Source organism: Rhineura floridana, chromosome 4 (genome assembly GCF_030035675.1).
Source record: "Rhineura floridana isolate rRhiFlo1 chromosome 4, rRhiFlo1.hap2, whole genome shotgun sequence".
Taxonomy (NCBI): domain Eukaryota; kingdom Metazoa; phylum Chordata; class Lepidosauria; order Squamata; family Rhineuridae; genus Rhineura; species Rhineura floridana.
The window spans coordinates 165594804-165607427 of record NC_084483.1 but is presented as its reverse complement, the minus strand read 5'-3'; the positions used below and the strand labels follow the sequence as shown (position 1 = coordinate 165607427).

At 41.9% G+C, this 12624-nt stretch overlaps 1 protein-coding gene across 2 annotated transcripts in view; it reads right to left on the bottom strand.

Annotated features, from left to right (window-relative positions):
* Nucleotides 1-12624, bottom strand: part of NVL (nuclear VCP like) — an 88551-nt gene that overhangs the window by 74005 nt on the left and 1922 nt on the right. For both annotated transcript variants that reach the window (XM_061625072.1, XM_061625071.1), the window contains 4 exons: nucleotides 8028-8080; nucleotides 7379-7475; nucleotides 3774-3822; nucleotides 2719-2988 (listed from right to left, as the gene is read on the bottom strand). In XM_061625072.1, coding sequence (XP_061481056.1) covers nucleotides 2719-2988; nucleotides 3774-3822; nucleotides 7379-7475; nucleotides 8028-8080 — 469 coding nt within the window. The remainder of the gene's footprint in view (nucleotides 1-2718; nucleotides 2989-3773; nucleotides 3823-7378; nucleotides 7476-8027; nucleotides 8081-12624) is intronic.

Sequence of the window (12624 nt, the reverse complement as noted above, 5' to 3'; positions counted from 1 at the left end):
GTACTGAAAGGAATGCTTTGTTCTTTGTTTATTCTGTGCTCCTTTCTCATACAAAATGGAAAGAACAGGTGCTGGGCAACATTAAAAATCACTTTGCAGAATCACTTTAACCATCAGAATTTTATGTGCATTTTTGGTTCCCAGTCATTCAAATAGGAGTAGAACTGACCACAAAAGTTGTAAGAGTAAAAACATTAATTTTTCACTTGATTAAAGAGAGGGACTGTGCAACACCACGGGGCAATTCACATCTCATCGAGGCTGAGGACTACCTGGAACAAAGAGTTGTGGAAGACCAACATAAAAAAGTTAAGATTTTCTTTTCAGTAGCTGGGGTGCATTTGACACCCACCTGTCAACACAGGGTTAAGGCCAAGAAAGCTGGAATATGTGTCAAGAGTTAAACAATATGTTTTCTAGGTGTGCAACAGTAATGCGGTGGCAAATTCAGAAGTGCAGGTTCCCTTCATGAGTCACAGCCATGCCCCCTTCTAAGATTATAGAATAATCTGGCCAGGTTTGAATACTACTTTCGGCTTCTCTGTCACTGTCACCATTTGACTATCCTTTCTCGCTGTCAGAGATACTGTTTGAATTACTGAATTCAGTGTCTATATGTTTATCTCCTGCTGCTACCTAACTCCTTGGTGATGTAGATGGGATACTATCATCAGGATTTGCCGTCTCTTCTTCTTCTTCTGCAGTTACAGAATTCTCACTCTCCACAACTCATCTTGGCTTTTTGAAGTGGGAATTAAGAAAGGCTTGCTTGCAATTGAAGCTCAATGGGGCCTGCATAACTGACTCAGAAAGTTCTACAGCAATAAAGAAAAACACAAAACTTAAAAAAACAAACTGCTAGGTGCATAGACTTCCCCTTTCCCACTCTTTCTCAGGGGCTTGTTTTTGCTGCTGTGTTAAGACAAAGCCTGTTTTTCCTAAATGAAAGAATTCACACACTCTCAACAGGCCAGGCACTCATTTTGCATAGAAATTTGTTGTAACCTTTGGAACTTTGCCACCTTCTAGAAGGGATTTTTCTACCCCCTTCTCCTTTCTTCACCCCCTCCTCCTTCCATACAAACCTAGAACGTTAGAAAAAGAAGTTTTAGCCCATTCAGGAAGGTCTTCATCATGCTGCAAGTTAAGCAACTGCCTTCTTGGCTGCCATGCTAAGACTCAGAGAAACTTCATTTGGGCAGAGCTTATGAGTTTTAGGAAATTCCTGATCCTATCCTTTCGTATAGGCTGCACCACACACACATTCTTAGGCATATTCATTTGCATTTTGCCTTACCGTGCACGACACACACAGATATATAACATCATTAAAAGCTGAAACACCATCACACACACGTGCGCATGCACACACACACGTGTGCATGCACACACACACTCACTCACCCCCCCAATACAGTTTCCTCTCTTCTCCTCCTCCCTATCTTCCCTTACTCCTGGCTTTGGGCTGGAACAAAACCACACATCTTCCCCTTCCCCTTTTGCTGCTGGATTGAGAATGAGATCCTTGCTAATGCTTTCTCCCATAAGAACAAACATCCCTAGGAGTCAATCAGCATGAAAGGAGAGTGTATTCACTACTAAGAAGACTCTTCTCAGTAGCTGACTCACCTCATTTCACTCTGATTGACTCCAACCAGCAAGAAAGGACAAAGAAGCCTGTCAGAAGACTTCTCTCAGTGAGCAACACTCCCCTTTCATGCTAATTGGCTCAAAGGATGCTGGAGACATAGGGACACTGCTAGGACCTGGCTCTCAAAAAATTAAGGGGTCTAAGTCCTCTACCTGAGACCCTGGATGACTACACCTCTGATGTGCAGCCAACCATATACTAAGGACTTGTGCCAGCACAGTGAAATAACAAAACATAACATGGAACTTGTTACTCAAGGGTGGTTCTAGAGATGTGAAGGCCGGGATGGGGGAAGGAAAAATAACAATTTTTTTCTGCCTCCCTTCCCATTTTTTTCCAGGAAAGCACCCCATGTTTTTCCCCTGGCTTTTTCTGGTTTTTCCCCCAGGACTTCACATCTCTAGGTGGATCGCAATACTTAAAAAGAGGAGACACACAATATGAATAAACCCCAGTCTATCATTCCTTGGCAAGGGGGAAGACCTTCATGCTCCATGAAAAGACAAAGACTGAAAGATAATGTAGCAAAGTTCACCTATGGAACCATCTGCTTTGGTCCTGGGTAAATACTACACATCCAGTGTTAAGTCACAGGACAGTCTGTCAAAACCAGCTTCTAGTGCGGGGTGAGCTCTGTGGGTATTGAAGAGCTGCTGCCTCAGGTGAAAGTAATGTATTTTACAATGTAATAACCTATTTATTCACTTTACAAAGCAATAAAAAGTGAAAATGGTATTTTCTTCCCACTCTGTTTTAGCAGGGATATTCCTTCAATTGCAAACTCAGGTGGTTGAGTGTGAACAGGATTGGAGCCAAAATAAGGCCACAAAGAAGAGGGAGGTATCAGCATGTTCAAGCGAATCTTGCAGTATGCAGAAATATAAAACATTCTTTAAAAAAAGAAAATAATGTATATACTGGCTTTGGAGGATACAAGGTGACACACGTTGCTTTCTAAAACTATTTTTATGGGACATTTTAGAGATGCTTTACTTTATTAACGACCCTGAGCTTTTGGGATGGGATCAGTAAGATGAAGAAATTCACACTTATGTCAAGGAAAATACCTCATCTATCTGTTTAGCACCATCACTCTCTTCTTCTGCACAAAGATCAATAAAAAAGTTTTCCTCTTTTCTGTCTGGGCTTTTATCAATAAACCAACCACCTTCTGAAATCCTGGTATCAGATGATGCTTGAGTGGGAAACTTCTTTGATCCAGACATTTGTGAAGGAGTGCCAGACTTTGTCAGTGAATGTTTGGGAGATGCTGGAAGAGAATCTGGATTTCCTTTCCGGTATAAGCTCAATAAAGAGGTGTTCATGTGATTTGAGGGCTGAAAAATATAATACGTTTATAGAAAAGTTAATGGGAGATTCTGATTTTTTTGAACTATAACTATTTTTCATAGTGTGTGTAAATTCACACTACATGCTGCCCTGGGCTCCTACTGGGAGGAAGTGCAGTATAAAAATCAAATAATAATAATAAATTCAGAATACATTCTGCAGAAAACACTAAATAGTATATATATTGATACCAGATCAGTATAATCTGGTATAAATTGCCTTCTTTCCCTCATAGATAGTCAACCGCTCCACAGCAACTGCTTGAGTTACAATGGCATCTATACTGTCCAGTCACACATGCACTTCTGAGTTCTGCCCAGCAGAAGGCAGCGCTGGGACAAGCACATGTGTAGTTGGTTGGTTTTCTCCTCACTTTTCCAACATCAATCAGCAGTGCAAGTGTCACAAGTCACACAGGCAGCAGGAATTTGTGGCAAATCTTGACAGAAGGGTCATTACTTGGATTATGGAAAAATCAGGTCCACTCTTATTCTTGTCTCTTCAGTACCTGCCCCTTGCCTCGATAGATTAGAGGCAAAACCACTCCAAGGCATTAGATGGCAGGGACTCTATCTGGAGCGACCCTATCCCTCACGTGTGGCAGACTTGAAGAGAAGGCTGGCCACTACTGATTTAAGGCTTTTCATTGTATAGAGTTGGTTTCAGAACTCTAAACTGGGCTCCTTCTGAGATGAATTTAAATTTAACAAACAAACAAACAAACACGTATTAGATACATTTCATTAGAGAATTATCGCCCCATCCAACTTACTGGGAGTCCTGTGTCAGTGTCTGATGTATCAATGCAGCTTTCTGAATCACTTTAGGAGAAAGAAGAAGGATGTTCAACAAAAAAAGTTTGACATAATTCTTTAAGACAGAGATGGGGTGGGGAGAACATGTGACCTCCCGCAGGATGTTCGACTATAACTGTGAAAACTGAGAGAAATATCAATAATTTAAGATATGCAGACAATACCATACTACTATAAGAAACCAGTAATGATTTGAAACGAATGCTGATGAAAGTTAAAGAGGAAAGCACAAAAGCAGGACTACAGCTGAACGTCAAGAAGACTAAATAATGACAGAAGATGTATGTAACTTTAAAGTTGACACTGAACTTGTCAAGGATTATCAATACCTTGCCACAGTCATTAACCAAAATGGAGACAACAGTCAAGAAATCAGAAGAAGGCTAGGACTAGTGAGGACAGCTATGAGACAATTAGAAAAGCTCCCCAAACGCAAAGATGTATTGCTGAACACTAAAGTCAGGATCATTCAGACCATGGTATTCCCCATCTCTATGTATGGATGTGAAAGTTGGACCATGAAAAAACGGGATAAGAGAAAAATCAACTCATTTGAAATGTGCTGTTGGAGGAGAGCTTTTCACATACCATGGACTGTGAAAAAAACAAATAATTGGGTGTTAGAACAAATGAAACCAGAACTATCACTAGAAGCTAAAATGATGAAACTGAGGTTATCATACTTAGCACAGTTCCTAGAGTGTAGATCCTGTTGGACTCTTGTAAAACCTATAAGCGAGGAGTTGTATTCAACTCAGTCTGTTCAGAGCAGACAGACGGAAATGAATGGACCTAAATTCATCGTGGCCATTCATTCCAATGGATCCTCTCACAGTAGGCCTAGCGTGGCATACATTCTATGTTTAGGTTCCCACATAATAAATGATAGGCAACTGGTCCCCCAAACGCCCAACAATCATTGCCAGTGGCCAAAGCTATCCCCGTATTCCCCCCCACATTTTTTCCAGTTCATACACATTCATTTAAACGCAAACAAGCTTGAAAGTTGAGAGGAAGCGCTGGTATTTTCCATAAATACAGTCATCTAATTACCTGTGCCGATTTCCCCCCAGATTCCACAACTCAATGCAGCTGGAATTAGTCGCCTCTCTTGGAAAGCACAAACCATAGCGTTATCTGGCAGTGAGGTACCATGGTTCCAAGGCAATTGGCTTTCCAAGGAAGGGAACCTGAGATCGGATCCTGTACTGAGAGTCTAATTTGGTTTCTTTTCTGTTCGAACATTGAAGATTACTGACCTTTGTAATTTTATTGTATTTTACTCTATGTTGTGCACCGCCCTGAGAGCCTTTTGGCTGTGGGCAGTATAGAAATCAAAATAAAATAAATAAATAAATAAATAAATACTTTGGACACATAATGAGAAGATATGATTTACTAGAAAAGACAATAATGCTGGGAAAAACAGAAGGTAGTAAAAAAAAGAGGAAGGCCAAACAAGAGATGGATTGATTTCATAAAGGAAGCCACAGAACTGAACTTACAAGATCTGAACAGGGTGGTTTACAACAGATGCTATTGGAAGTCACTGACTCAGGGTTGCCATAAGTCAAAGTCGACTTGAAGGCACATAACATAACAAGTTGGTGGTCATCACGTCTAGCAAATTCCAGTTTTATGCACTGTATGAAGAAATACTGTCTGTCCTGAATTTTTAACCATTTAGCTTCATTGGATGATCCTGGATTCTTAATATGCGAAAACTCCCTATTCTCCTCACCATGCGTAATTTTATACACCTAAAGATAAAGGTGTCCCCGCACTTGTAGTGCGAGTCGTTTCCGACTCTTAGGGTGACGTCTTGCGACGTCTACTAGGCAGACCATATATATGGGGTGGGATTGCCAGTTCCTTCCCCGGCCTTTCTTTACCCCCCAGCATATGCCAGGTACTCATTTTACCGACCACGGATGGATGGAAGGCTGAGTGGACCTCGACCCCTTTTACCGGAGATTCGACTTCCTCCTTCCGTTGGAATCGAACTCCGGCAATGAGCAGAGCTTTGGCTGTGTTACCGCCGCTTACCACTCTGCACCACGGAGGATCTTTTTATACGCCTACACCAACCAAATTCCTCAAGCATGCCTGGCCACACCTGTCTATTTATAAAGATGCATGAAGGTGATGCTGAACTGAACAACACTGGACAAGAACGCAGTGGTGGCAGGGCAAAAGGGATTGATGCCAGTGTTGCTGCACCAGCAACCCGCCCAGAAAATACACAAAGAGCTCCCGAATCCTTTTTGCTGTTTCAAGCTGCAGTAATATCTGAAATCAAGTGAGCAGGTAACAAACATTCTTATGTTAAAAAAAAAAAGCAACCGATTATCACTTGCTATTGATGCACACAAGCATGCATGGCCTGGCCCTACGTTTGGCTCAAAGGGATAGAACTCTAGAGATTAGTGCAGCTGAATAAGCAAACTTTTATGCTGATAACTGCAGGGGAGCCCAGTGTTTAGAGTGAGTGGTACCACCACCACTTCATTCACCCAGCTATGGATGAAGACATCAGCACACAATCCCCAAAACATTACTTTCATGGCACCTTTGTTCATTTAAGGAACGACCTGTCCAGAAGTAATGCTCAGTGGATTGTGCCTAAGGAAGCAACATGGCTCACAATACTGGATATGAAGAAATTAAAGCATCTTCTATCACTGCATCTTCACCAGGCCAATTTCTGAACCAGAATTAGGCAATCTGGGATGCTCCTCCTCAGTTTTCAAAGCATTCTCTCTCTCTCCCCTCACAGTGAGAGTTAACTATGGTTAGTGTTACAGCTGTACTAGCAGTTTTGCTTGTTAGCCCACTGCACAGTTTGCAACCATGGCTTAGAAGCCGATCACAGATTGATACTAAATGTGGTTATTGATAATGCCATGAAAAATGTAATGCTAGCCATAACTAGCTCGGAAAACGAAAGTAAGTAGGATTTCATATCTGTTCTGAAGGGGAGAAGGGAATTGCCTAACTATCGTGAGGAGATTATGCGTTGTGAAGTCTGCACTGGACCAACTACAGTGGAAGCTTAAGATAGCACGCCTCAGAGTACCACAGAATTGGATAGACCATGGCTATGACTGTGTCCCCCAAGTAAAATACTGTATATCCCATTTTTCTGTTATACCTCATTTTTACATCCTCTGTGCTCCTTGTCCCTGGTGAGTTCTCTGTTTGCTTCCCCTGGGTGTTTGAGTCTTTTTTCCTCTCAGCTTTTCTAATACCCCCCTCCCTACCTTTTCCTTCCTGGCATTTTTTTCCTAAGGGATGCTCATCTCTTGCGCCTTCTCTGAGTTCCTTCATTACTATCTTTCCCCTTCTCTGTTAGGCTTCCTGCTCCATTCCTCAGTTTCTCTAGGAAACAGTAGTACTGTCTAGGAAACAGCTGGCTTTAACCCTTTCAGTACAGTTTCAGTTATAACGCGGGTGCATTCTTTGTCTTTCCCCCTGACCCTCGCACTATAATGAGCTTTCACTATATCATGACTTTATAAAATGTTACCATGAGAATTCTTGGAATTAAGTAGCTTCAACTTACTCTTCCTCCCCTTTGTGTTTTGCTTTATTTGCCAAATGTTCATCCTCTAGAGTGGCTAGATCCTCAGATTTTAGCTCGTCTTTGATTATCCCAAAAACTGTTGAAGCAAAATTAAAAAGCACAGATGAACCTGCAGAGTTATCAAGGGTAAGATGAAAACCCCATAATCCTATTTGGCATTCAGTGAAACCAAACGCAAGAAACACAGTGAATAGCATAGTCCTATTTATTTGTAATTAAGTTTCACTGAATTCAAAGCTCCTAAATAATGGTTGTATCTAATGTAGCTCTAAACAATTAGTTCCATCAGTGCAAGTTGCTTGCACAACTGAATTCCCCTCCTCCCATGCACCCCACAAATCTGTTCTAAGGGTTCCCTCAATCCCCTGGAATAGAGTTGGGGAGGACATGGGGCACACGCAGGGGGAGGAGAGGGAGGAAATCCTCTTGCACTAATGGTAATCCTTGTTCTGATGGGATGAGTTAGTTGATGACTGTAGCCTAAGGGTTAGAGCTAGCTAGAATCCATAAATCATTGTGAACCTGGCCTAGATTCATTGAGATGGGGAGGGGATGAAGCAATGAGATATAACAAGGGTATTCCAAAAGTAATGATTTCACTTCAAATACATTAATAAAAAAGACGCACCTTTTTCAACCTGTATTCTAAAGGCATTTCTTTTTCTTCGTCCATAATCAGCACTGAAAATCAATTTTATACATTAGTCTCACTGAAGGCATTCTTTTGCACACACGGCATTTCCAACATAGATGCATAAAGTGAAGGCTGTAAGAAGAAATCTAACCTAATCCAGAGTTATTCAGGTTGAAGACACAGAAAGGTTAGGACCAATACACATGTAACCTGTTTTCAAAATTACATTCTTAATTTTTTTAAAAAGGCCATTATCAGTCTGCCATGGGTGCAGAGCCTATGTGTGGAAGATCTTTAGACTCAACAGAAGCCTACACTGGTGCAAGTGGCTCCTTGTGAAGGGATGGAACGTCTGTTTCCTTAACCCTATTCAGCCTCTCGAGAGCCAGTGTGGTGTAGTGGTTAAGGTGTTGGACCACAACCTGGGAGAACAGAGTTCAAATTCCCACACAGCCATGAAACTGATTGGGTGACCTTGGGCCAGTCACTGCCTCTCAGCCTCAGAGGGAGGCAATAGTAAACCCCCTCTTAATCCCACTTACCACAAAAGCCCTACTCATAGGGTCACCATAAGTCGGAATCGACTTGAAGGCAGTCCATTTCATTTTCATTCAGCCTCTCTATCTAATACAAGTTATCCATTCTTCAGAGCACAAGTAATTTGCCTTGGGGGTAGGGGAGAAACAGGTGGTGATATGGGAATGGACATTTCATTCCAATACTCTTTTGCTGCCTGTGTTCATACATACATGCAGACAGTGGAAGTGAAGAGAACAAAGGGACAATTAAGCCCATAAGCAATGTTTCTCAACCGGTGGTATGCCCCCACCAGGAGGCATATCTTGGCAGTGGGGTGTGAGTGCTTGCAAAAAAAGTATAATGTAAGTAAAAATTGAATACTTAAAAAAAATGTACTGTATTTTGATTCATTTTTATTATGAAGCCCAAAAATTTATTTATAATTAAAAGCCATGATATTTCAATTGTTTTGAAAATTAAAATAATTAGGGGAGGCAGGTTTGAAGGGGGGCTGGGGTTTTTTTGATAGCTAAGGGGGGGCATGAGTTTAAAAAGGTTGAGAAATACTGCCCTAGAGGAATCCCCTGCCTGTGAACTCTGTGGCTAGAAAAGGAAATTCTAAAGGCGCAATGGCAAACAATTCCAAGAAGGAAAAAAGGTGGAAGACAGGAGAAGAAGCAAATGTGGCTACACGAAAAGCTTAGAGATGACCTGAAAACAAAAAAGGACACATACAGAAAGTGTAAGGAAGGCCAGACAGGTAGCACAGAATTGCAGGGATGGCGTCAGGAAGGCTAAAGCTGAGAATGAACTGCGGTTGTGAGGGATGCTAAAAGCAACAAAAAAGCTTTCGTCAGGTACATCCACAGTAAAAGTGGTACAGCTACTCAGTGAGGATGGCAAAATGATAACAGATGACAAAGAAAAGGAAAAAGTGCTTAATGCCTACTTTGGCTCAGTCTTCTCCCAAAAGAGGGTCTATGACCCTCCAGAGAAACGTGAGGTTAAAGGGGTAGGACCGCAGCTTGAAACTGATAGACAAATGGTCACAGAATACCTAATCACTTTGAACAAATTCAGATCTTCAGGGCCCAATGAACTGCATCCTAGCGTTTTGAAGGAAGTGGCTGAAGGACTCTCGGAACCACTGTCTGTTATCTTTGCAAAATCATGGAAGATTGGTGACGTGTCAGATGACTGGAGGAGGTGTTGTCCCTATCTTCAAAAAGGGTAAAAAGGAGGAACCTGGAAACTACAGACCAGTCACCCTGACATCAATCCCTGGGGAAATTCTGGAGCAGATTATAAAATAATCAGTCTGTAAGCACCTTGAAAACAATGCAGTGATTATTGGAAGCCAACATGGATTTATCAAGAACAAATCTTAATAATAATAATAAAAAATTTAATTTATGTGTCGCCTATCTGGCATTTCAGTCATAACAGTTAACCCTCCCCGGAAATCCCAAAGGCCTGTTGAAAGAGCCATACTATCTCATTTTTTGATCAGGTAACCTCCCTGGTATTGCAGGAATGCTGTGAACAAAATATATCTCGACTTCAGCAAAGCTTTTGACAAAGTGCCCTGTGATATCCTGATTAGCAAGCTAGCTAAATGTGGACTGGTGGATCCACAGTTGGTTACAGAATCATATTCAAAGAGTGCTTATCAATGGTTCCTTCTCAAACTGGGGGGAGGTAACAAGTGGGATACTTCAGGGCTCCGTCCTGGGCCCAGTGCTCTTCAACATTTTTATTAAAGACTTGGATGAGGAGGTGCAGGGAATGCTTATCAAATTGCCATATGATGCAAAATTTGGAAGGACAGCTAATACCCTGGAGGACAGAAACAAAATTCAAAGGGATCTTGATAGGCTTGAGCATTGGGCTGAAAAGAACAGAATGAAATTTAACAGGGATAAGTGCAAAGTTCTACACCTTGGAAAAAGAAACCAAATGCACAGTTATGAGGTGGGGGATACTTGGCTCAGCAATACTACATGCAAGAAGGATCTTGGAATTGTTGTTGATCACAAGCTGAATATGAGCCAACAGTGCAATGCAGCTGCAAAAAAGGCAAATGCTATTTTAGACTGCATTAGCAAAAGTAAAAATACCAAACCATGTGAAGTACTACTTCTTCTCTATTCAGCACTAGTGAGGCCTCATCTTTAGTACTGCATACAGTTATGGATACCGCACTTTAAGAAGGATGCAGACAAACTGGAGCAAGTTCAGAGGAGGGCAACAAGGATGATCAGGGGACTGGAAACGAAGCCATGTGAGGAGAGCTTCAAGAAACTGCAAGTTTAGCTTTGAGAAGAGAAGACCAAGGAGAGATGTGATAGCACTCTTCAAGTACTTGCAGGCTGTCACACAGAGGAGGGCCAGGATCTGTTCTCAATTGTCCCTCTGTTAGAGCGGTATGACAATGGAACCAATCACCTAGAGAGGTGGTGGGCTCTCCAATACTAGAGGCATTCAAGAGGCAGCTGGACAGCCACCTGTCAGGTCTGCTTTAAGTCGGATTCCTGCATTGAGCAGGGGGTTGGACTCGATGGCCTTATAGGCCCCTTCCAACTCTACTATTCTATGATCCTATGGCCATGTCTAACTGGATGCCTGTAGTTTACAACACAGTAGCAGATACTACTAAGAGCTATAACTTGCTAAAAGTCAGACAAAGCAGCATAATAAGAAAAATTGATATAAATGTATTTTGTACCAAAGGTGATCATACCCAGTTACCAAATACCTTTCAGCTATTAGTTCATGTTCAGAAACTTCTAAATCTCCCCAAGCAGAGGACACAAGGGAGATTGTCTCAAAATGAATGAGTATTCTTTCTGGAGGTTTGGAAAATATCCAGATCTTTTAATTAGTGAAAGATGTATGTTCAAGCTGCTTAGTAACCCCACCTTCCTTGGGTCCCTGTCAACAGTTCAGGCAGAAGGATCACTAGGAAAGATGGGAGACTCATAGGGGTTCTTCCCATCTCTTAGGAAATGTCTATGAATGCACAACTCTAAAGGCCGTAAGAAGGAAGGACATCTATCAGTTTCTCTCCCAGACTGTGGTAATGTGGCAGTGGGGAACCTATGGCCTTCCAGATGTTTTCGATTGCAACTCCATCATCCCCAACTATTGGCCATGCTGTTTGGGGCTGATGAGAGTTAGAGTTCAACAACATCTGTTCTCTAGTCATATGTTCTCCAGTATGTGATCCAGATGCTACCGGTAGTGGATCACTGCCTAGCTGAGAGTCTTTCCTCCAGGGGCTGCAGCCTCTGCTTCTGCCCAAAATATTGGGAGCTGACTGAACATTCTGAGGTAGGGTTATTTCCATTTGTAAAATTGCACCTCAACTGATCCAAAGGAAAGGGGGGTGGGGAGAAGAACACCAGACTGTAATCCTAAACATATATATGAAGGAGTAAGCCTCATTAAACTCAGCGAAACTCATTTCTGAGTAAATTTACATAGGACTATATTATTAATCTTTTTCATCAAATGCATGATGCTTGCTGGTAGGAGGTAGGTGGCTGGTTTTTCATTTCTGGTCATAAATATTTGAACCTACTTTTCTGAAGTATGCTATACTGTACTGTGAGAATAGAGAAAATGAGGGGAATGGTTATGCAATTACAGTGTGTACAGAGGGAGGGGAAATATATTCTTTTGAATTCAGAAGGTGCCAATACTTTTTTCTTATATTTCTTTATTACATATTTATCCCACTTTTCCTCCAAGATGCTCAAGAACAGCTGTCATGGTTCTTTCTCCTGCCCCATTTTATCATCAGAACTGTGAGGTAGGTTAGGCTGAGAGACAGAGCCTTGCCCCAGGTCACCCAGTCAGCTTTGTGGCCGAGTGGGGATGTGAACCTGGGTCTCCCTGGTCACAGGCTGGCACTAGCCACGACATGACAGTGGCCCTCAACAGACTGGATTGTATCTAATAGCCTCAGTATCACTATGCTTTCAAAACTAATTCACCGACAGGGTTCAGATGCAATGCTAAGCTACCACTTAGTGCTATGGGAATGAGCCTAGACTTGTGCACTCCCGCTTTC